This window comes from Phyllobates terribilis, unplaced genomic scaffold (genome assembly GCF_046119375.1).
Source record: "Phyllobates terribilis strain yellow unplaced genomic scaffold, ASM4611937v1 Scaffold_11__3_contigs__length_659146591, whole genome shotgun sequence".
NCBI classification, from domain to species: domain Eukaryota; kingdom Metazoa; phylum Chordata; class Amphibia; order Anura; family Dendrobatidae; genus Phyllobates; species Phyllobates terribilis.
Window position 1 is genome coordinate 622,554,764 of NW_027362771.1, and position 23,938 is coordinate 622,578,701.

At 42.3% G+C, this 23,938-nt stretch overlaps 1 protein-coding gene across 1 annotated transcript in view; it reads left to right on the forward strand.

Annotated features, from left to right (window-relative positions):
* Positions 1–23,938, forward strand: part of LOC141167414 (extracellular calcium-sensing receptor-like) — a 70,100-nt gene that overhangs the window by 45,048 nt on the left and 1,114 nt on the right. The window contains exon 5 of the mRNA XM_073654820.1: positions 20,454–20,577. Coding sequence (XP_073510921.1) covers positions 20,454–20,577 — 124 coding nt within the window. The remainder of the gene's footprint in view (positions 1–20,453; positions 20,578–23,938) is intronic.

Here is a 23,938-nt window from a genome sequence, read left to right on the forward strand (position 1 = left end):
AAGACTACTTAAGAAGGCTCTCTCACATTATTAAGCAGCCTACATTTTCTGCCAAAATGGGAAAGAAAAAGGATGTGTCGGCTGCTGAGAAGCAACAAATTGTGGAGTGTTTAGGTCAAGGCATGACTACAATCAACATTGTGCGATGATCAGGATGAAGTGTCTTGGCAATCAAGAAGTATGTAGCTGATTCACAGTACACACGTGTGCGTGCTGATAAGGGCAAATTGAGGACTCTTTCCTACAGGCAATTACGTCAGGTTGAAAGAGCAGCGGCAAAAAAGCCTTCTCATAGCAGCAGACAAGTTTTTGAAGCTGCTTGTGCCTCCAACGTCCCCCGAACAACAAGATGCAGGGTCCTTCAGAGGTTTGCAGCTGTGCATACGCCATCCTGTTGACCTCCTCTATCCACTTCACACAAGCAGAAACGGCTCCAGTGGGCCAAACATTACATGAAGACTGATTTCAAAACTGTTTTGTTCACGGATGAGTGCCGTGCAGCGCTCGATGGTCCAGATGGATGGAGTGGAGGATGGCTGGTTGATGGACACCCCACGCAAACACGGCTACAGCGCCAACAAGGAGGAGGTGGAGTAATGTTTTGGGCTGGAATCATGGGGAGAGAGATTGTCGGCCCCTTTAGGATCCCTGAAGGCGCTAAAGATGAACTCCATAATGTATGTGGATTTTCTCAAACAGCACTTCCTGCCATGGTTCAAGAAGAAGAACCGTGTATTTCACAGCAAGATCATTTTTCTGCATGATAATGCACCATCTCATGCTGCACATAAAACATCTGCATCTCTGGCTGATATGGGCATAAAAGGGGACAAACTTATGGTGTGACCCCCATGCTCCCCTGACCTCTACCCCATTCAGAACCTTTGGAGCATCATTAAAAGGAGTGTCTATGATGGCGGGAGGCAGTTCACATCTAAGCAACAGCTCTGGGAGGGTATTCTGTCCTCATGCAAAACAATTGAAGCAGAAACCATCCAAAACCTGACAAATTCAATGGACGAGAGAGTTCAGAAGCTCCTTTCGAACAAGGGGTCCTATGTGAAAATGTAACATCACCTAGAATAAAGTTTTGAGTTGAAAACTGTTTGATTTCAGTTTCTAACAACCTGCTAATGCTTATAATTTCAAAAATGACCATTTTTTTGTCTTTATTAAAATGAAAAGGTTGATCGAAAAGTTTGGGGGATCTAAGAGTGTGGCAACCCAGTAGTCATGATTACTTCGAATTCTGACAATATGAGGGTCATGCTGCAGGTAGTGCAGCAAGAAGGCACTTATGTGTCTTGCGCATCTCGGAGCCCCAAAATTATTTTCCGGGCTAGATGCAGCTAAAAATTAATTTTAATTTTAAATCTGGTGGAGCTTATTATAGATGGCCTAATAGGATCAGTGCTGCACACTGCTACAAAGCCCAAATTATTTTCCAGTCAAGATACAGATAAACATGATTAGTAATTTGAAACCTTAAAACGTTTGGTAGGGTGATTTTAACCAATCATCAAGCTTTTACTCTCCCCAGGATGACACAGGGGTAGAAAAGTCGTTTCGGATCCATGATTTGTTCATCTTTATGAACGTGAGTCTGTCTACATTATCAGTGGAGAGCCGCGTGCGCTTATCTGTCAGCACACCACCAGCAGCGCTGAACACACGTTCAGACAGAACGCTGGCTGCGGGGCATGACAAGATCTCCAAGGCGTAAGTGGCTAGCTCCGGCCATTTATCCAGATTGGAAGCCCAAAAAGAGCAAGGGTCCAGTGACACAGTCGTGGCTTCAATGTTTACTTGGAGATACTCCTGTACCATCGTCTCTAGGCGTTGACTATGTGTCAGACTTCTTGTCTCCTGTGGCCTTGCAAAGGATGGGCTTAAAAAGTGGTGAAATGATTCCGCAAAATTGATGTTACCAGCAGATACTGTGGTTCTGTTACGGTTTGAGTGCTGAACACTTGACGGTTCCACGGTTGGCAAGTTGGAACTGTGAGATTCACTACGTGCACCACTGGTATTTTGTGGAAAAGCACATGTAAGATTCTGCAACAGTCTCTGCTGATACTCCTGCATGCGTGCATCCCTTTCTATGGCAGGAATAATTTCTGCAAATTTACTTTTGTACCGGGGATCTAACAGTGTGGCAACCCAGTAGTCAGGATTATTTCTAATTCTCACAATTCGAGGGTCATGTTGCAGGTAGTGCAGCAAGAAGGCACTCATGTGTGTTGCGCATCCAGGAGCACCAATTCCCTGTTGTGTTGGTGGCGAGGTAACAATCATGCTTCCTTCCTCTGTCCTCTCCCCCCAACCTCGCACAACAGAAATGTGATCAAGGTCTCCCTCATCTGATGAGTCTTCCATCAGTTCGTCCTCCACTTCTTCCTGGGCTCCTGCACCTTCCTCACTAGTTTGGCTGCTACCATGCGCCCTGGTAAAACCATCTCCCCCACCCTCACATGCCTGCCGCCTTGGTGCTGCCGACCTTCTGGACCTTGCAGATGTTAGCCCTTCCGCATACAACTCCTCCTCCTCTACTTCCTCCACCTCCTCTTGTGCCACCACCTGACTCCGAATTCTGTTCAGCATGTGCTCCAGCATGTAAATCACCGGAATAGTCATGCTGATAATGGCATCGTCAGCACTAAACATCTTCGTCGCCATTTCAAAACTGTGCAGAAGGGTGCATAGGTCCCTGATCTGAGACCACTCCTCCAGCGTGATTTGCCCCACCTCTGAATCTCGTTGGCCCAGGCTATACGTCAGAACGTATTGCACCAGGGCTTGTCGGTGCTGCCACAGTCGCTGCAACATGTGCAGAGTTGAATTCCACCGGGTAGGCACATCGCATTTTAGCCGGTGAAGAGGCAGGCCCAACGACTTCTGTAGAGATGTAAGTCGCTGAGCTGCGGGATGCGAACGGCGGAAGTGAGCACACAGTGACCGTGCCCTCTGCAGAAGGCCATCTAGTCTGGGATAGTGGGCTAAAAATTGCTGGACAACCAGGTTCAACACGTGAGCCATACAAGGCACGTGTGTGACATTGCCCCGGCGAAGGGCCGCACCCAGGTTTGCAGCATTGTCGCACACGGCCTTCCCTGGTTTCAGGTCCAGTGGAGACAACCATTCATGAAATTGGTTCTCCAGAGCTGACCACAACTCCTCAGCTGTGTGACTCACATTTCCCAGACATTTCAATGTAAAAACCGCCTGATGACGTTGAGCCCTACTGCCAGCATAGTAAGGAGGTGTGCAGGATCCCTTCTGCGCAGTTAGAAAGCTTGTGGCATGACCAGACAGGCTTTGGGTGCAGGTGGAAGACCGAGAGGAGGTTGAGGAGGCAGAAGCAGTGGAGGAACTTTGACATAAAGAGGATTGACGCACAACTCGTGGGGACGGCAAGACTTGGACAGCAGCCCCTTGTCCTGCTGTCACCATAGTTACCCAGTGCCCAGTCAGCGACATGTAACGCCCCTGTCCATGCCTACTCGTCCAAGTGTCTGTGGTGAAATGCACCCTGTCACACACAGAGTTTCTCAAAGAAGCGGGGATGTTGTGTGCGACATGCTGGTGGAGCGCAGGCACACCTTTCTTTGAGAAGTAGTGCCGACTGGGCATCTGGTACTGGGGCACTGCGACGGACATAAGGTCTCGAAAATCCTCTGTGTCCACCAGGCGGAAAGGCAGCATTTCTGTAGCCAAGAGCTTGCAGATGGTGAAATTCAACCTCTTAGCTTTCTCATGGCTAGGAGGAAATGGTCTTTTACTTGTCCACATCTGAGGGACCGAGGGCTGGCTATTGTGCTTAGACGGGGTTGATAAGGGTGTCCCCGGCAAACTGCCGGTCTGTGAGGAAGATGCAGGCGGACATGTTAGGTTGCCTTCATCCAAAGGTGGTGCTATCGATGTCGGACAGCGCTCAACACCAGCTGGTGTTACCACCTCCAAAGAAAATGATGACCTGCCAATCACGCTGGCTGTTGCGGGTAAAGAGGTGGCAGGTCTGCGCCCCAAAACAGGTGTGACTGCTGTCCCCCCAGTCACAGAGGATGAAGAGGCCGCAGATGCACAAGATATGGCAGACGGTGGTTGGCCCGGCCGGCTAGGCCGCATTGTAGCACACTGAGCTTCCCACTGCAACTTATGCTTCATGTCCATGTGCCGGTTCATGCATGAAGTACTCAAACTATGTATTTTTTGGCCTCTACTTAGCTTTTGCTGACAAATGTTACAGATAACACGAGTTGGGTCATCTTTATCGATCTGAAAAAATGCCCAGACTATGCAAGGCTTAGCACCCATGCGACCTGAAGAGCCACCACGACTTGTGGTGAGAGGCAGAGTTGTGTTTGAGGATGCAGTTGTTGACGTGCTTCCAGTACTACGTCTCTGTCCAGGAAGGCGCAACCTGACCTCGTCGTCACTAGCATCTTCCTCCACCTCCTCTGCTGACCTCATCTCTTGGCTGACTGTGGGTTGACAGTAAGTGGGATCTCCGACCTCATCATCATCACCCTGTGCGTTATCACACCCGTCGTCCTCAGAGCCAACCTGTTCCTGCCCTGACAAAAAACTAAAGTTGTCGCTCCAATCAGGTACTTGAGTCTTATCATCGTCTTCCTCATTGTCTCCACCAACAGGAGTTACAGTTTGGGAATGAGGGTCTACATTATGGTCAGAACCTTCTGCGTCTGGTCCTGGATCCGACTCATAAAGATTCTGGGCATCAGTGCAGATCATTTCCTCGTCTGGATTCACAGAAGCGCTGGAGTCGACCTCTGATTCCCAGGCTATAGTATGAGTAAACAGCTCTGCAGACTCAACCATCTGTTCTACCTCATACTCAGATGGGCAGCTGGAGATTTGGGAGCTGTGAGGAAGCAAGTGCGATTTGGGTGACACCTTTGAGGACTGGAGTATTTGTGATGTTGAAGTTGATGTGGAGGAGAGCCCACTTAAAGGAGCACTTGATATCCGTTGAAGCACCTGCTGTTTTTGTGCCTCATCTGGAATTTGTAGCGATTGGCGTGGCCGTAAGAAAGGGATCTTATCACATTGTCCGCTAAAAGAAGTAGACATTTTAGTTTGGCTGGAAGATGGTCTTTCTTCTGCAGATGTTACTGTTGCTTTAACACCTACCCCACGGACACAACCTTTTTTCCCCTTCCCAACACGCCTATTCCCCTTTCCACCAGCAGCAGGCCTTTTTCCACTCATTTTGGTGGTTAACTAATTCACAACTCTGGAGTTGTTTGCACAAAAAAACAATGGATGGTAACCGAGCAGAGCTGAGTGGCCAAACTGTGGTATTAGGCCAAAACTATTGGCTGGGTTAGATGCAGAAAAAAATTATTTTGAATTTGCAACCTGATGGAGGTCAGTATAGATGGACTAATAGAGAAAGTCCGACACACTACTAGAAGGCCAAATATTTTTTCAGAGGTAGATGCAGAAAAAAATATATTCAGTTTGCAACCTGATGGAGGTCAGTATAGATGGATTAATAGAACAAGACCCACACACAGCTAGAAGCCCAATATTTTTTCAGAGGTAGATGCAGAAAAAACTATATTCAGTTTGCAACCTGATGGAGGTCAGTATAGATGGACTAATAGAACAAGTCCCACACACTGCTAGAAGCCCAAATATTTTTTCAGAGGTACTGTAGATGCAGATAAAAATTAGTTTTAATTTGCAACCTGATGGAGGTCAGTATAGATGGACTAATAGAGAAAGTCCGACACACTACTAGAAGGCCAAATATTTTATCAGAGGTAGATGCAGAAAAAAATATATTCAGTTTGCAACCTGATGGATGTCAGTATAGATGGATTAATAGAACAAGACCCACACACAGCTAGAAGCCCAATATTTTTTCAGAGGTAGATGCAGAAAAAAATATATTCAGTTTGCAACCTGATGGAGGTCAGTATAGATGGACTAATAGAACAAGTCCCACACACTGCTAGAAGCCCAAATATTTTTTCAGAGGTACTGTAGATGCAGATAAAAATTAGTTTTAATTTGCAACCTGATGGAGGTCAGTATAGATGGACTAATAGAGAAAGTCCGACACACTACTAGAAGGCCAAATATTTTTTCAGAGGTAGATGCAGAAAAAAATATATTCAGTTTGCAACCTGATGGAGGTCAGTATAGATGGACTAATACAACAAGTCCCGCACACAGCTAGAAGCCCAAATATTTTTTCAGAGGTACTGTAGATGCAGATAAAAATTATTTTTAATTTGCAACCTGATGGAGGTCAGCATAGATGGACTAATAGAGAAAGTCCGACACACTGCTAGAAGCCCAAATATTTTTTCAGAAGTACTGTAGATGCAGATAAAAATTAGTTTTAATTTGCAACCTGATGGAGGTCAGTATAGATGGACTAATAGAGAAAGTCCGACACACTACTAGAAGGCCAAATATTTTTTCAGAGCTAGATGCAGAAAAAAATTATATTCAGTTTGCAACCTGATGGAGGTCAGTATAGATGGACTAATAGAGAAAGTCCGACACACTACTAGAAGGCCAAATATTTTTTCAGAGGTAGATGCAGAAAAAAATATATTCAGTTTGCAACCTGATGGAGGTCAGTATAGATGGATTAATAGAACAAGACCCACACACAGCTAGAAGCCCAATATTTTTTCAGAGGTAGATGCAGAAAAAACTATATTCAGTTTGCAACCTGATGGAGGTCAGTATAGATGGACTAATAGAACAAGTCCCACACACTGCTAGAAGCCCAAATATTTTTTCAGAGGTACTGTAGATGCAGATAAAAATTAGTTTTAATTTGCAACCTGATGGAGGTCAGTATAGGTGGACTAATAGAGAAAGTCCGACACACTACTAGAAGGCCAAATATTTTTTCAGAGGTAGATGCAGAAAAAAATATATTCAGTTTGCAACCTGATGGAGGTCAGTATAGATGGATTAATAGAACAAGACCCACACACAGCTAGAAGCCCAATATTTTTTCAGAGGTAGATGCAGAAAAAAATATATTCAGTTTGCAACCTGATGGAGGTCAGTATAGATGGACTAATACAACAAGTCCCACACACAGCTAGAAGCCCAAATATTTTTTCAGAGGTACTGTAGATGCAGATAAAAATTAGTTTTAATTTGCAACCTGATGGAGGTCAGTATAGATGGACTAATAGAGAAAGTCCGACACACTACTAGAAGGCCAAATATTTTTTCAGAGCTAGAAGCAGAAAAAAATTATATTCAGTTTGCAACCTGATGGAGGTCAGTATAGATGGATTAATAGAACAAGACCCACACACAGCTAGAAGCCCAATATTTTTTCAGAGGTAGATGCAGAAAAAAATATATTCAGTTTGCAACCTGATGGAGGTCAGTATAGATGGACTAATAGAACAAGTCCCACACACTGCTAGAAGCCCAAATATTTTTTCAGAGGTACTGTAGATGCAGATAAAAATTAGTTTTAATTTGCAACCTGATGGAGGTCAGTATAGATGGACTAATAGAGAAAGTCCGACACACTACTAGAAGGCCAAATATTCTTTCAGAGCTAGATGCAGAAAAAAATTATATTCAGTTTGCAACCTGATGGAGGTCAGTATAGATTGACTAATAGAGAAAGTCCGACACACTACTAGAAGGCCAAATATTTTTTCAGAGGTAGATGCAGAAAAAAATATATTCAGTTTGCAACCTGATGGAGGTCAGTATAGATGGATTAATAGAACAAGACCCACACAAAGCTAGAAGCCCAATATTTTTTCAGAGGTAGATGCAGAAAAAACTATATTCAGTTTGCAACCTGATGGAGGTCAGTATAGATGGACTAATAGAACAAGTCCCACACACTGCTAGAAGCCCAAATATTTTTTCAGAGGTACTGTAGATGCAGATAAAAATTAGTTTTAATTTGCAACCTGATGGAGGTCAGTATAGATGGACAAATAGAGAAAGTCGACACACTACTAGAAGGCCAAATATTTTTTCAGAGGTAGATGCAGAAAAAAATATATTCAGTTTGCAACCTGATGGAGGTCAGAATAGATGGATTAATAGAACAAGACCCACACACAGCTAGAAGCCCAATATTTTTTCAGAGGTAGATGCAGAAAAAAATATATTCAGTTTGCAACCTGATGGAGGTCAGTATAGATGGACTAATAGAACAAGTCCCACACACTGCTAGAAGCCCAAATATTTTTTCAGAGGTACTGTAGATGCAGATAAAAATTAGTTTTAATTTGCAACCTGATGGAGGTCAGTATAGATGGACTAATAGAGAAAGTCCGACACACTACTAGAAGGCCAAATATTTTTTCAGAGCTAGATGCAGAAAAAAATTATATTCAGTTTGCAACCTGATGGAGGTCAGTATAGATGGATTAATAGAACAAGACCCACACACAGCTAGAAGCCCAATATTTTTTCAGAGGTAGATGCAGAAAAAAATATATTCAGTTTGCAACCTGATGGAGGTCAGTATAGATGGACTAATAGAACAAGTCCCACACACTGCTAGAAGCCCAAATATTTTTTCAGAGGTACTGTAGATGCAGATAAAAATTAGTTTTAATTTGCAACCTGATGGAGGTCAGTATAGATGGACAAATAGAGAAAGTCCGACACACTACTAGAAGGCCAAATATTTTTTCAGAGGTAGATGCAGAAAAAACTATATTCAGTTTGCAACCTGATGGAGGTCAGTATAGATGGACTAATAGAACAACTCCCACACACTGCTAGAAGCCCAAATATCTTTTCAGAGGTACTGTAGATGCAGATAAAAATTAGTTTTAATTTGCAACCTGATGGAGGTCAGTATAGATGGATTAATAGAGAAAGTCCGACACACTACTAGAAGGCCAAATATTTTTTCAGAGGTAGATGCAGAAAAAAATATATTCAGTTTGCAACCTGATGGAGGTCAGTATAGATGGACTAATACAACAAGTCCCGCACACAGCTAGAAGCCCAAATATTTTTTCAGAGGTACTGTAGATGCAGATAAAAATTATTTTTAATTTGCAACCTGATGGAGGTCAGTATAGATGGACTAATAGAGAAAGTCCGACACACTACTATAAGGCCAAATATTTATTCAGAGGTAGATGCAGAAAAAAATATATTAAGTTTGCAACCTGATGTAGGTCAGTATAGATGGACTAATACAACAAGTCCCACACACAGCTAGAAGCCCAAATATTTTTTCAGAAGTAATGTAGATGCAGATAAAAATTAGTTTTAATTTGCAACCTGATGGAGGTCAGTATAGATGGACTAATAGAGAAAGTCCGACACACTACTAGAAGGCCAAATATTTTTTCAGAGCTAGATGCAGAAAAAAATTATATTCAGTTTGCAACCTGATGGAGGTCAGTATATATGGACTAATAGAGAAAGTCCGACACACTACTAGAAGGCCAAATATTTTTTCAGAGGTAGATGCAGAAAAAAATATATTCAGTTTGCAACCTGATGGAGGTCAGTATAGATGGATTAATAGAACAAGACCCACACACAGCTAGAAGCCCAATATTTTTTCAGAGGTAGATGCAGAAAAAACTATATTCAGTTTGCAACCTGATGGAGGTCAGTATAGATGGACTAATAGAACAAGTCCCACACACTGCTAGAAGCCCAAATATTTTTTCAGAGGTACTGTAGATGCAGATAAAAATTAGTTTTAATTTGCAACCTGATGGAGGTCAGTATAGATGGACTAATAGAGAAAGTCCGACACACTACTAGAAGGCCAAATATTTTTTCAGAGGTAGATGCAGAAAAAAATATATTCAGTTTGCAACCTGATGGAGGTCAGTATAGATGGATTAATAGAACAAGACCCACACACAGCTAGAAGCCCAATATTTTTTCAGAGGTAGATGCAGAAAAAAATATATTCAGTTTGCAACCTGATGGAGGTCAGTATAGATGGACTAATACAACAAGTCCCACACACAGCTAGAAGCCCAAATATTTTTTCAGAGGTACTGTAGATGCAGATAAAAATTAGTTTTAATTTGCAACCTGATGGAGGTCAGTATAGATGGACTAATAGAGAAAGTCCGACACACTACTAGAAGGCCAAATATTTTTTCAGAGCTAGATGCAGAAAAAAATTATATTCAGTTTGCAACCTGATGGAGGTCAGTATAGATTGACTAATAGAGAAAGTCCGACACACTACTAGAAGGCCAAATATTTTTTCAGAGGTAGATGCAGAAAAAAATATATTCAGTTTGCAACCTGATGGAGGTCAGTATAGATGGATTAATAGAACAAGACCCACACAAAGCTAGAAGCCCAATATTTTTTCAGAGGTAGATGCAGAAAAAACTATATTCAGTTTGCAACCTGATGGAGGTCAGTATAGATGGACTAATAGAACAAGTCCCACACACTGCTAGAAGCCCAAATATTTTTTCAGAGGTACTGTAGATGCAGATAAAATTAGTTTTAATTTGCAACCTGATGGAGGTCAGTATAGATGGACAAATAGAGAAAGTCCGACACACTACTAGAAGGCCAAATATTTTTTCAGAGGTAGATGCAGAAAAAAATATATTCAGTTTGCAACCTGATGGAGGTCAGAATAGATGGATTAATAGAACAAGACCCACACACAGCTAGAAGCCCAATATTTTTTCAGAGGTAGATGCAGAAAAAAATATATTCAGTTTGCAACCTGATGGAGGTCAGTATAGATGGACTAATAGAACAAGTCCCACACACTGCTAGAAGCCCAAATATTTTTTCAGAGGTACTGTAGATGCAGATAAAAATTAGTTTTAATTTGCAACCTGATGGAGGTCAGTATAGATGGACTAATAGAGAAAGTCCGACACACTACTAGAAGGCCAAATATTTTTTCAGAGGTAGATGCAGAAAAAAATATATTCAGTTTGCAACCTGATGGAGGTCAGTATAGATGGATTAATAGAACAAGACCCACACACAGCTAGAAGCCCAATATTTTTTCAGAGGTAGATGCAGAAAAAAATATATTCAGTTTGCAAATTGATGGAGGTCAGTATAGATGGACTAATAGAACAAGTCCCACACACTGCTAGAAGCCCAAATATTTTTTCAGAGGTACTGTAGATGCAGATAAAAATTAGTTTTAATTTGCAACCTGATGGAGGTCAGTATAGATGGACTAATAGAGAAAGTCCGACACACTACTAGAAGGCCAAATATTTTTTCAGAGGTAGATGCAGAAAAAATATATTCAGTTTGCAACCTGATGGAGGTCAGTATAGATGGATTAATAGAACAAGACCCACACACAGCTAGAAGCCCAATATTTTTTCAGAGGTAGATGCAGAAAAAAATATATTCAGTTTGCAACCTGATGGAGGTCAGTATAGATGGACTAATAGAACAAGTTCCACACACTGCTAGAAGCCCAAATATTTTTTCAGAGGTCCTGTAGATGCAGATAAAAATTAGTTTTAATTTGCAACCTGATGGAGGTCAGTATAGATGGACTAATAGAATGATGCTATGCCCAAAAGATTTTACTTCACTAGGTGCAGTAAAAAAATTGGTATTCTATACACAGGTGGTATATCTTGCAACACAGATAGGCTACTCCACTGACTAACACACTCTGCAATAGGCCAAAAAGGATTAGCTTTGCTAGATTCAGCCAAATGCTGTGAAAAAAACTTGCACAGCACTGGCACAGACCTGCCTGGCAAAAACTGATAGGAACTCATGTAACCTAGTCCTGAAAAGGACTGCAATTACAATTAGTCTTTACTCCCACAACCGATCTATTTAAGAGCACAGACCTCCCTGATAAAAGTCGTAGGAAATGCTGTAACCTAGTCCTTAAAAGGACTGCAATCACAACTATTCCCTACTCCCAAGCTATCTGTATATTTGTGCGAAAATTGGCTTGAAATTAACAAGGTATAGCGCACACAGCAACAGCGGTGCCGTCTAACACGCAGCTGCAGCAGTGAGAAAATGGTGGCGACGGGGAAAATGGCTTGGTCTTATAGGGCAAGGACATGTGACATACACTGCCAATGACACATGCCCTTGCTTGTGTGAAAAAAAGCACTTCGCTCCGTGTGTGCGCTGCTGATAGGCTGACAGATTGCACCTCCCCACTGTAAATGCGGGAAAGAGAAAAAAAAATGGAGATCTTCATTGTTCCTGCAGAGATCCATCCCCTGCCCCTCCCCCACCCCGCTGTACACTCAAACTGCGTATTAACATTAATTTTCATCATTACTGAGAAAAAATCCAGTTATGATTTTGGTGCACGAACAGTTATCGAACATAACCTCGAACAGCCGAATTTTTCTCAAATTGTTCGTGTTCGCCGAACGGCTCGAACACCGCCCAAAACAGCTCGAATTTGAGATTGGCGAACAGTTCGAGTAGAACAACGCTCATCTCTAGTGGCTAAGTGACTGGAATCATTATCCGCTGTCCAACCAACAACCTTTTGACACTGCTCTGGGTTCAATAGTGGTGTGCTGCGATCCCCTAGTAATTGGGACACAAAAGTCGAGTGACAAGATGTGGGTGTTTGTTGTGGCACAATTTCAGCTTGCCCATGGCCACGTCCTCGACCTTGACCTCTGCATGCACCATTACCATCGCATCCACTTCCCCGTCCCTTGCCATCACCTTTTCCATTTTAAATGGAGGACAATATTTTCCACGTTCACTAGAAATGGCTGATTTTTGAACGCTGTTATATGTGATACGTCTGACAGAGAACCATGGTTTTAAATAGCAGGCCTGTAGTTTACTAATACTATTCTTCACAGAGACCTGGTGTGAATAGCTTGACCAACACACTGCAACGAAATGGAAATGGAAGGCAAAAATGGCTGATTCTTGAACACTGTTGTATGTGATACGTCTGAAAGAGAACCACGGTTTTAAATAGCATTCTTGTAGTTTACTAATACTATTCTTCACAGAGACCTAGTGTGAATAGTTTGACCGACACACTACAACAAAATGGAAATGGAGGCCAATATTTTCCACGTTCAGTTCAAATTTCAGGATTTTTATCTCTGTAATATGGAAAAGATCTGGATGTATTCAGAAGTGCTAACAAGCAAATGGAGCAGAAAAATGGTGTACTCTGGATTGATTTTTAAGCAAATAACCAGGATTAAGAAAAAATAATAATTTCCCCAACCCCTGATGCCTGGGACTACGTCTACAAATATTTGTCACAGCAGGATCACTCCGAAGTTGAACATGCAATGGACCTTCTTCTGTTGTATCATGCATTGCAGTCACATACTCTGCCTGCCTTGGTTTTTAAGCAAATAACCAGGATTAAGATAATAAAAAAATTGCCCTGCCCCCTGATACCTGGGGCTATGTCTACAAATATCTGTAAGAACAGCAGCAGCAGGAACGTGCTATGGACCCTCTTGCACAATATGCACTGCAGTCTGCCACATACACTGCATGCCTGCCTAACTCCTGCTATCACCACTGAATATATGCAGCTGGATTTGTCCTCAAAAGGACTGTTAGTTCAGATGGATATATACAGTGGGTACGGAAAGTAATCAGATCCCTTTAAATTTTTCACTCTTTGTTTCATTGCAGCCATTTGGTAAATTCTAAAAAGTTGATTTTTTTTTCTCATTGTACACTCTGCACCCCATCTTGACTGAAGAAAAACAGAAATGTAGAAATTTTTGCAAATTTATTAAAAAAGAAAAACTGAAATATCACATGGGCATGTGACGAGCATGGCGGCGCCAGGTCTGATATAGATATGATCATGCTGTGCGGCCAGCCAATCAATGTAATGCCGCAACCAACAATGGCTACGTCATTACAGTGAGTGGCAGGCAATCCCTGCATGTTCATTGGCTCTCTAAAGAGTGACAAACATGCAGGGTGGACCCGAGCTCCCACCTGAACAAACCAGAAATACTTGCCGAGCTTGTCGAGCACCGTGATGCTCAGGCGAATACCGAGCAGTGGCGAGCACGTTTGCTCATCACTACTTGTTATGTCCAAACCTGCAATTCTCTGAATATTGATTGAACCCTATTCAAAACTGTGTTTCTCTCCTTCATGCTTACTATGTGTTTTTCCTTTTTAATTCCCTGCTGTGTTGAAAGGAAACTTCTCTCATCTCCTGCCTGTTAATTTTTCCCATTTGTATAATTCTTACCTGTCTCCCTGCGTCTCCTCCCTTTTATTCACACCTGGCTTCTTTCATGTCTAATTAGTTAAGAGGTATAAATCTAGAGGGCCTGATCTCTGACCATCGTCTCTGAGCAGTTATCCTAAGTAGCTAACCGAAATATCCCGAAAATGTCCCAGAAGTGACCACAAGGGATTATTCACTAAGGTGCTTGCTTTACTTCTTTTCTGTTTTATTTCACTTGATTTGTGGTCTGTCTGTCCAGTGTGGATGTTTGTAGGTCTTGCATAGTAATGCCTGCTGCGGTCCCTTGCTAATTGCTTATTCAAGAAGGCAAACTGGCCCTACATGCCAGCACACACTTCCAATGAATCCAGATCTGGCTTAAAGAGAACATGTGTGCTGAGGCACTTGTGAAATTGATTCTATGTCTAAAATATTCAAGGTATCTCATCAGATAAACATGGCAAGAGGACAGAGCAGGAGACGGATCAGCTATGCCAGATATTCAAACAAGCATGCTCTTTGTTCAGTTGCACTACAACATCTAATTTCCATATCTTTCCTTCATATGTGTCATAACTGGTGTTTCCTTTCATCTCTTCCGCCCTTTGACATATTCTACACAGTCTCTCTACATCAGTCCCTCTCTCCTCCCCTCTCCCATGAACAACACTGAGGCTTTACTGACTTTTCTCAATCACTCCAAACCATCCACTACCACCATACAGCGCACAAAACGCTCACACAAATCATTGAACCACCTGCTTTTTCTCTTCTGTCTCCTCCTAATAGTTGCTGGAGACATCTATCCCAACCCTGGGCCTCCACACACTAGTATACATAACTCTCATCCTGCTGCACATAGAAGCCCTGCCAATCTTATAAACATTCATTGCTCACCTTCTCCTGTCTCTTTTAACTGTGCCCTTTCAAACTCGCACTCAGCCCACAATAAACTCCTCTACATCCAAGATTTCTTCCTTTCAAATTCCCTTAACCTTCTGGCTATCACAGAAACATGGATCCAGCAGTCTGACACAACCACCGCAGCTGCTCTCTCATATGACGGGTTACAATTTTTACATACCCCCAGACCTGAGAGCAGACAAGGTGGAGGTGTTGGTTTGTTCCTTTGACCACAATGTGCTTTCCAGGTCATCCACACGGCTCCCTCACTTATGTTTCCTTCCTTTGAAGTCCACACCGTTAGACTCTTCAAACCCTTCTCCCTGCGAGTGGCAGTTGTATATAGCCCTCCAGGCCCCTCTCATCAGTTTCTGGATCACTTTGCCACCTGGCTTCTACACTTCCTATCCTGTAATATTCCCGCTCTCATCATGGGGGATTTTAACATATCCATTGATAAGCCGCTTTCCCCATCTGCCTCTCATCTTCTTTCTCTAACCGCCTCATTCGGCCTCTCACAGCTTACTAACTCTCCTACACATGAAGACGGGAATACTCTGGACCTGGTCTTCTCACGACTCTGCTTGCTGCATGACTTTTCTAACTCCCCTCTACCACTCTTTGACCACAACCTTCTTTCCTTCTCTGTCAAGAATGGTCTCCTCACCCGGAACACCCCCACTTACCATACACATAAAAATCTACGTGCCATTAATATCCAGCCCTGGATGAAGCAGCACCTGCTACACGCAGAATGACCCGGCATAGACTGCAACCATGGCACACGATGCAAACACATTTTATCCAGTGCTGCTCAAGGTGTGCTGAGCTTCTGTGGAGAAAATCACTTTTGGCAGAAGACTTCATCAGCTATAAGTTCGTGCTCAAAACTTATTACACTGCTCTCCATCTGGCTAAACAAGTCTACTTTACCACTCTCATCACATCTCTAGCCAACAATCCTAAACGACTCTTTCAAAACTTCCATTCCCTCCTGAGCCCTAAACTACAGACCCCCATCACCAACATAAGCACTGACGATCTGGCCACTTATTTCCTACCAAAAATCAATCATATCCTTCAAGACATTTTTGCACAATCCCCTCAGAGTCAGGATGCCCTTCCCTCCCGCACCTCAAGTTCACTTTCCATCTTCGAGCCCGTCACAGAAGAAGAAGTGACCTGACTCCTCTCTTCTTCTCGCCCTACAACCTGCAACAGTGACACTAATCCCTCACATCTCCTTCAGTCCCTTTCCCCAGCTGTCACTACCCACCTAACTAAAATATTTAACCTCTCTCTTTCTTCGGGTATCTTTCCCTCTTCATTCAAACATGCCATCATAAACCCTTTACTTATAAAGCCATCCCTGGACAAGAACTGCGCTGCTTACTACATACCGGTCTCTAATCTTCCTTTCATCTCTAAACTCCTGAAACGCTTGGTCCACTCCCGTCTAATCTGCTATCTCTCAGATAACTCTCTCCTCGACACTTTACAATCCAGTTTCTAACTCCTCACAATCTACTATAGGGAAAACATATATTCTTGTACCGTGTTAGCCAGTAGATAGAAAAATATTTAGATTTGAGAGTCCTCAGTGGTTGATACCTTTTAATGGCTAACTGAAAAGATGGTAACAAATTGCAAGCTTTCCAGACTACTCAGGTCTCTTCATCAGGCATAGTATAACACAAAATCTGAAGAGTCACATATTTATACACAATAAGACACACAAGAAAAAAAAATGCAATAGGTAAGACAGGTGATGAAAAGCAGAGTTATTATGGAAGAGATAAACAGTTCTGGCTATAAATATTTTAGCAGTTAATAGATAAGGAGTGTGAAGGTTTTATTGTCCTGTGTCCAGTGTTGTGATGGCCTCACAGGTCTGAGGAGCACATTACTTAGTTGATGTAGAATGACTTAAATCCATGCGACACATTCATTCCTGCTCTGAAAGTGTTAAAGGTCACCATCAGTTTATATTCTGAGACTCTTCTTTCTCTTTGAGATTAGAAGTTACCTTTTTAATACCAGTAATTTCATATCTTTTATGCTGTGATCAAGGGAACAAAAATGCTGGGCTACAGGTAGATCTATTCTTTTTTCTTTAATTGTGTGGCGATGATGATTCATCCTTGTTCTAAGTTTTTGCCCTGTCACCCCTACATACAGACCCCCAGCTGGACATTTGGTACATATAATTAAGTAATTAAGTACACTACATTAGATGTGATACAGGTGAACATGCCTGGGATCTTATAGTCCTGATGTGAATTGGGGATCTTTATCTTGTCTGTGGTCATTATAAACGGACAGGTTTTACATTTTTTCTGGTTGCAAGGAAAGGTACCTGTAGCTGGAGGAGATCACAGGGAGCTTCTGACAATGATGCTTCTTAGATTTGGGGGCTGCCTGAAATACAGAGGTGGGGGGTCTGGAAATATGGATTGTAATCGGGCATCTTTTTGTAGTATGGGTTGTAGTTTCCATGCAGCTCTTCTTAGCGCCTCCAGATTTGGATTGTAGGTGACAACTAGAAGCACCCGGTTGCTTTCTTGTTTGGTTTTGTAATGTAGGAGATGATTCCTTGATATTCTGGTGGCTCTTGTAATCTTGTTCTCAATTGTTCTTGGATGGTAGCCCTGTTTCAAAAAGGTCTTTCTGAGGCCATCAAGGTGTTTGTGTCTATCCATCTGGTTGGAACATATCCGATTGTATCTGATGGCTTGGCTGTAAACAATAGAGTTTTTTATGTGTTTTGAATGGAAACTGTCCCATTTAAGGTATGTAGGACGGTCGATTGGTTTCCGGTACAAGGATGTCTCTATTTCATTGTTCTGAAGCTTGATGATGGTGTCCAAAAAGTTTATTTCAGTACAGGGGTAGTTGAGTGTTAGGTTGATGGTGGGATGAAATCGATTAAAGTGTTCATGGAACGTCTTCAGCTGTTGCTCAGACCCCGTCCAGATGACGGAGATGTATTCTAGGGATAACGACCACAGACAAGATAAAGATTCCCAATTCACATCAGGACTATAAGATCCCAGGTACATTCAGCTGTATCACATCTAATGTAGTGTACTTAATTATATGCACCAAATGTCCAGCTGGGTGTCTGTATGTAGGGGAGACAGGGCAAAAACTTAGAACAAGGATGAATCATCATCGCCACACAATAAAAGAAAAAAGAATAGATCTGCCTGTAGCCAAGCATTTTTGTTCCCTTGATCACAGCATAAAAGATATGAAATTACTGGTATTAAAAAGGTAACTTCAAATCTCAGAGAGAAAGGAGAGTCTCAGAATATAAACTGATGATGACCTTTAACACTTTCAGAGCAGGAATGAATGTGTCGCATGGATTTATGTCATTCTACATCAACTAAGGAATGTGCTCCTCAGACCTGTGAGGCCATCACAACACTGGACACAGGACAATAAAACCTTCACACTCCTTATCTATTAACTGCTAAAATATTTATAGCCAGAACTGTTTATCTCTTCCATAATAACTCTGCTTTTCATCACCTGTCTTACCTATTGCATTTTTTTTTCTTGTGTGTCTTATTGTGTATAAATATGTGACTCTTCAGATTTTGTGTTATACTATGCCTGATGAAGAGACCTGAGTAGTCTTGAAAGCTTGCAATTTGTTACCATCTTTTCAGTTAGCCATTAAAAGTATCAACCACTGAGGACTCTCAAATCTAAATATTTTTCTCACAATCTACTGAAACTGCCCTCACTAAAGTCTCTAATAATCTGCTAACAGCTAAATCTAATGGTCACTGCTCCCCGCATTTTCTCCTGGATTTCTCTGCTGCTTTTGACACTGTGGATCACCAGCTATTCCTCATTATGCTCCGCTCTATAGGCCTCAAGGACACCGTGCTCTCCTGGTTTTCCTCCTATCTCTCTGACCACTCCTTCACGGTATCTTTTGCCGGCTCGTCTTCCTCTAATCTTCTCCCCCAATATCGGGGTTCCAGAAGGATCAGTCCTAGGTCCCTTCATCTTCTCTTTGTATACTGCCTCTATTGGACAAACCATCAGCAGATTTGGCTTCCAGAATCATCTCTTTGCTGATGACACCCAACTATACACCTCTTCCCCTGACATCACCCCTACCCTAATACAAAATACCAGTGATTGTCTGTCCATTGTCTCTAACATCATGTCCTCCCTCTATCTGAAACTGAATCTCTCCAAAACTGAACACCTTGTTTTTCCTCCCTCTACTAACCTACCAATACCTGACTTTTCAATTTCCTTGGGTGTTGCCACCATAACTCCCAAGCACAAAGCTCGCGGTCTTGGAGTCATATTTGACACACAACTTTCCTTTATTCCACATATACAATCATTCACTCGCTCATGTCACCTGCACCTTAAAAACATCTCCAGAATCCGACCTTTTCTCACCTTTGATACTGCAAAAACTCTTACTGTCGCTCTTATTCACTCTCGTCTGGACTACTGCAACTCTTTTCTAATCGGTCTCCCTCTAAACAAACCCTCTCCTCTCCAATCCATTCTGAATGCAGCAGCCAGGGTCGTATTTCTATCAGGCTGCTTCACCGACACCTTTACCCTGTGCCAGTCATTGCACTGGTTACCCATCCACTACAGAATACAATACAAACTCATCTCTGTCACCCAAAAAGCTCTCCACAGTTCTGCACCGACCTATATCTCATTCCTCATTTCTGTCTATCACTCCTTCCGAGCCCTCCATTCTGCAAATGATCTAAGACTGACATCCTTCCTATTGTGTCCCCTCATTTCCATGTAGATTGTAAGCTTGCGAGCAGGGCCCTCACTCCTCATGTAACTGTTGAAATGTTATACATTGTATTGTTTTTATTGTCTGTTCATATCCTTACTTAATATCCCTACTTAATTGTAAAGTGCTGCGGAATATGTTGGCGCTATATAAATAAAAATTATTATTATTATTATTGCTGATCACCGATGTCTCCATCCAATCTCACTGACCGAGAGTGAGTGTGCAAACAAGAAGGGGCAAAATGTCACCTCTAGATGAGCAAAGCTGTAGAGCTAGACACCAAAAGACTTCAACAGTAACTGCAGAGAATGGTGGTCTAACAAACTATTAACTTGGGGGCCGAATACAAATGCTTGTCACAATTTTCAGATTTAAATGTTTTAAGTATTTAGAAAACCATGAATAATTTCCTTTATGTGTCAATACTTGCCATTTTGTATTGGTATCGCATAAAATCTCAATAAAATACATTTAAGTTTGTGGGTGTAACGTGAAACAAAATGTGGAAAAGTTCACAGGGTATGAAAACTATTTATATATTTATTCATGCACACATTTTATAATCCGATTCCATCATGACTGGAATATCTATCTTTGCAGGTACCTTTGTCTATTTGTACTGAAAGTTGTCCTCCAGGATTTTGGAAAGCCTCCATTACAGGACAACCTGTCTGCTGCTTTCAATGTGTTCCCTGTCCACAAGGAGAAATCTCCAATCACACAGGTATTTTCTCTAATTTCATTGGTTGACAAAGATGTACAATATCTTTAAAACCTGAAACAAAATTGGTGTCCATGCAATTAAAGCCGGTGTAGAAGCTTGGTTCCCGAGTAATTCATGAGAAGTAATCACACAGTTCACATAGGCTTATTGTTGTTGGGGTCTTTGTACTTTAAAGACCCCAAACACATGAGATCGCTGTTGGAAAAACAATGCTAATCGTTCAGCCAACAGTCATCTCATCTGACTCTCCCTTATATGGGAACGCTCGTCGGCTAACTTGTCGATATTGGCAGATTCGGCTGATATCAGTCAAATCTATATAGGGGCCTTAAGAAGCACTCTATATCACCTTTGTGGAATTTATAGGAGAAAGGACATATAAGTTCTCCAGCTAATTTATTTTATAGCAGTTTATCTGCATCTGCCACTAAAGCGACTCATTAGATATACCATATTTTCCGCACTATAAGACGCACCGGACCATAAGACACACCTAGGTTTTAGAGGAAGAAAATAGAAGAAAAATGTAAGCAGAAAATGTGGTCATGATGCACTGTTAAGGCGGAGGGGGTCTGCTGCTGACACTGTTATGGGAGCAATATCCCTCAATTCTGTTAATATCCCCCAGTCTGGTATACTGTATATGGCCCCCTCCTTGCTGTTATAAATGGTCCCCAGCCCCATCCTGGTATGAATGGCACCCTAATCCCCATCCTGGTATGCATGGCACCCCAAACCCCATCCTGGTATGCATGGCACCCCAAACCCCATCCTGGTATGCATTTCAACCCAATCCCCTATCCTGGTATGCATGGCACTCCAATCCCCATCCTGGTTTGCATGGTACCCCTCACCCCCATCCTGGTATGCATGGCACCCCACCATCCTGGTATGCATGACACACCCATCCTGGTATGAATGGCACCCCTGATCCCCATCCTGGTATGCATGACACCTTTCATCCTTGTATGCATGGCACCCCTCATCCTGGTATGCATGGCCCCACTCATTCTGGTATGCATGGCACTCCTCATCCTGGTATGCGTAGTCCCCCTCATCCCTCCTCCTGGTATGCATGGTACCCCTCCATCCCTGTATGCATGACACCTTTCATCCTTGTATGCATGGCACCCCTCATCCTTGTATGCATGGCCCCACTCATCCTGGTATGCATGGCCCCACTCATCCTGGTATGCATGGCTCTACTCATTCTGGTATGCATGGCACTCCTCATCCTGGTATGCATGGTCCCCCTCATCCCTCCTCCTGGTATGCATGACACCTCCATCCCATTCACGCTGCACACAAAAAAATAAACGATACTACTCACCTTCCTTCCCTTTGCTCCAACTCTGCATCCCATTCTGCTTCCAGCACTGATCTCACCGTGTGAGCCGTGCACGATGTCACTGCCGGTGATATAAGCTGCCGGAATAGTCACTGCTCCCCATGCCGGGACTATTGGCATGGGGAGCAGTGAATATTCATTCTCCTTAATAGCGCTGACAGTGTAGCCGCAGCCGCATGAATAATCATGCTCTTTAATAGCGGCACATGTGACCGCTGAGCCAGCTGCGGCTACACTGTGCACGCTTTTAAGGAGAATGAATGGGCCCATGGGCATGGGGAACAGTGAATATTCATTTTCTTTAGAAGCGGGCACAGTGTAGGCTGCAGCGGGTGGCTCCTTCCTCCTGTGCCCAACTCCTCCGCCGCTGCCGCTCCCCCCACACTCTCCACCATCCACTGCCACAGCATATATATATATATATATATATATATATATTCAGACAATAAGATGCACCCCCGACTTTCCTCCAAAATTTTTGAGGAAAAAAGTGCGTCTTATAGTCCGAAAAATACGGTAAATTTACAAACCTTTGATGTTTCAAGTTATCGATAGAAAAAACTAGGATAAAAACAATGAACAAATCCCCTGCAGTAAGTAAATAAGAAAATAGAAATAGTACATATAAATAACATAGGGGACTTAGTTAACACTATTTTGATCAAAAAAACGTAAAAGCCATCCCACAGCAAGAAGGTGTACCCAATCAGGATGGTCCTTCACTCTAGTATTTCACCTCGCTATGTGCTAGCAAGCCTCAAAATAAACAGTTGCAGAGCAGGACCTGAACCTGTACTTATACCGACAGGTGTGCTGGCTCATTTTTTCAGATTTACTCTAGCATCTTGAACTTGTGCTCAAACATAGTGAGATGAAATACCAGAGTTAGGGATTATCCTAAGTGGGTACACATTGTCGTAATGGAATGGTTTTTATGTTTTTTTTTTTTATCAAAAAAGAGCCAATTAAATCCCTTATGTTAGTTACATGAAATATTTCAATTTATTAATGTACTTACTGGAGGCGATTTTTTTTTTATCCCAGGTTCTGTCTCTTAATGACCACAGTGTGAATGTACATCTACACATTTAATTTTTATTTACATAATACCATATGCATAAATATCCATGAGAAATAGCTACTGGCAGCTAAGCGTTTCAGAGTGCAGCTTTAATTTATTAGTTATATAGCGTGGCTTTCTTAGCTTGCACCTGTTCACACTTGTCTTTTTCTGTTTGGAAGTGTTGGTCAGCTTTTTTTTTATATTTCTAGTACATGCCTTTTGACTGAGCACTCCGCCCGTCAGCATAAAGCATTTTTAAATAGAGCTTGATCCTACCTGTCCATATAATTGTAGGCTTTTAGCCAGGGAGAGGCATCATGATAGGTTTAGAGTCCCAACAAAGAGGGTACACCTTGTCACGGTTGTTGGGCTCAAATGAATTGGCCAATTTGTGCGCTAAGTACCTTCATTATTTAATATGCTATGAATTAAGTTCCTTTATGCACATAAGATTATGTAATCTTATGGAAATCACATGGCAAAGTTGCCAATGATAAAAGCCCCTTGACGAAAGCTCAGAGATGCAACTCACATACACTGGTAAAATATTGCTGGCAAGTTGATATTACATTTGTAAGAATAAAAATATGCTGGATAACTACTTTAAAGGGTGTCTGTCACCAGTAAAAAAATATTAAATGATCTATACAGTTAGACAGGGGACTTAGCCCCTATAAAAATCATGATAGCCCTGTATATGTCAGTGGTACAGTGCTTGAGAAAAGTACATTTAATTTGCAAGCAAATGAGAGGAATTCAGAACTCCTTTGGCAAGGTCAAGAGTTTGGTGCACCATTGGGATCGTGTTCTTTTCTTTGGGTGTTGCTGCCTGTTTATGATTGGTCAGCATCATACAGGGGGAAAACGTACACACCCCCAGGGAAAACTATCTGATAACACCCACCTAGACTTAACAAAAGTTAATTCATGAGATGCCAAATACTTTGATA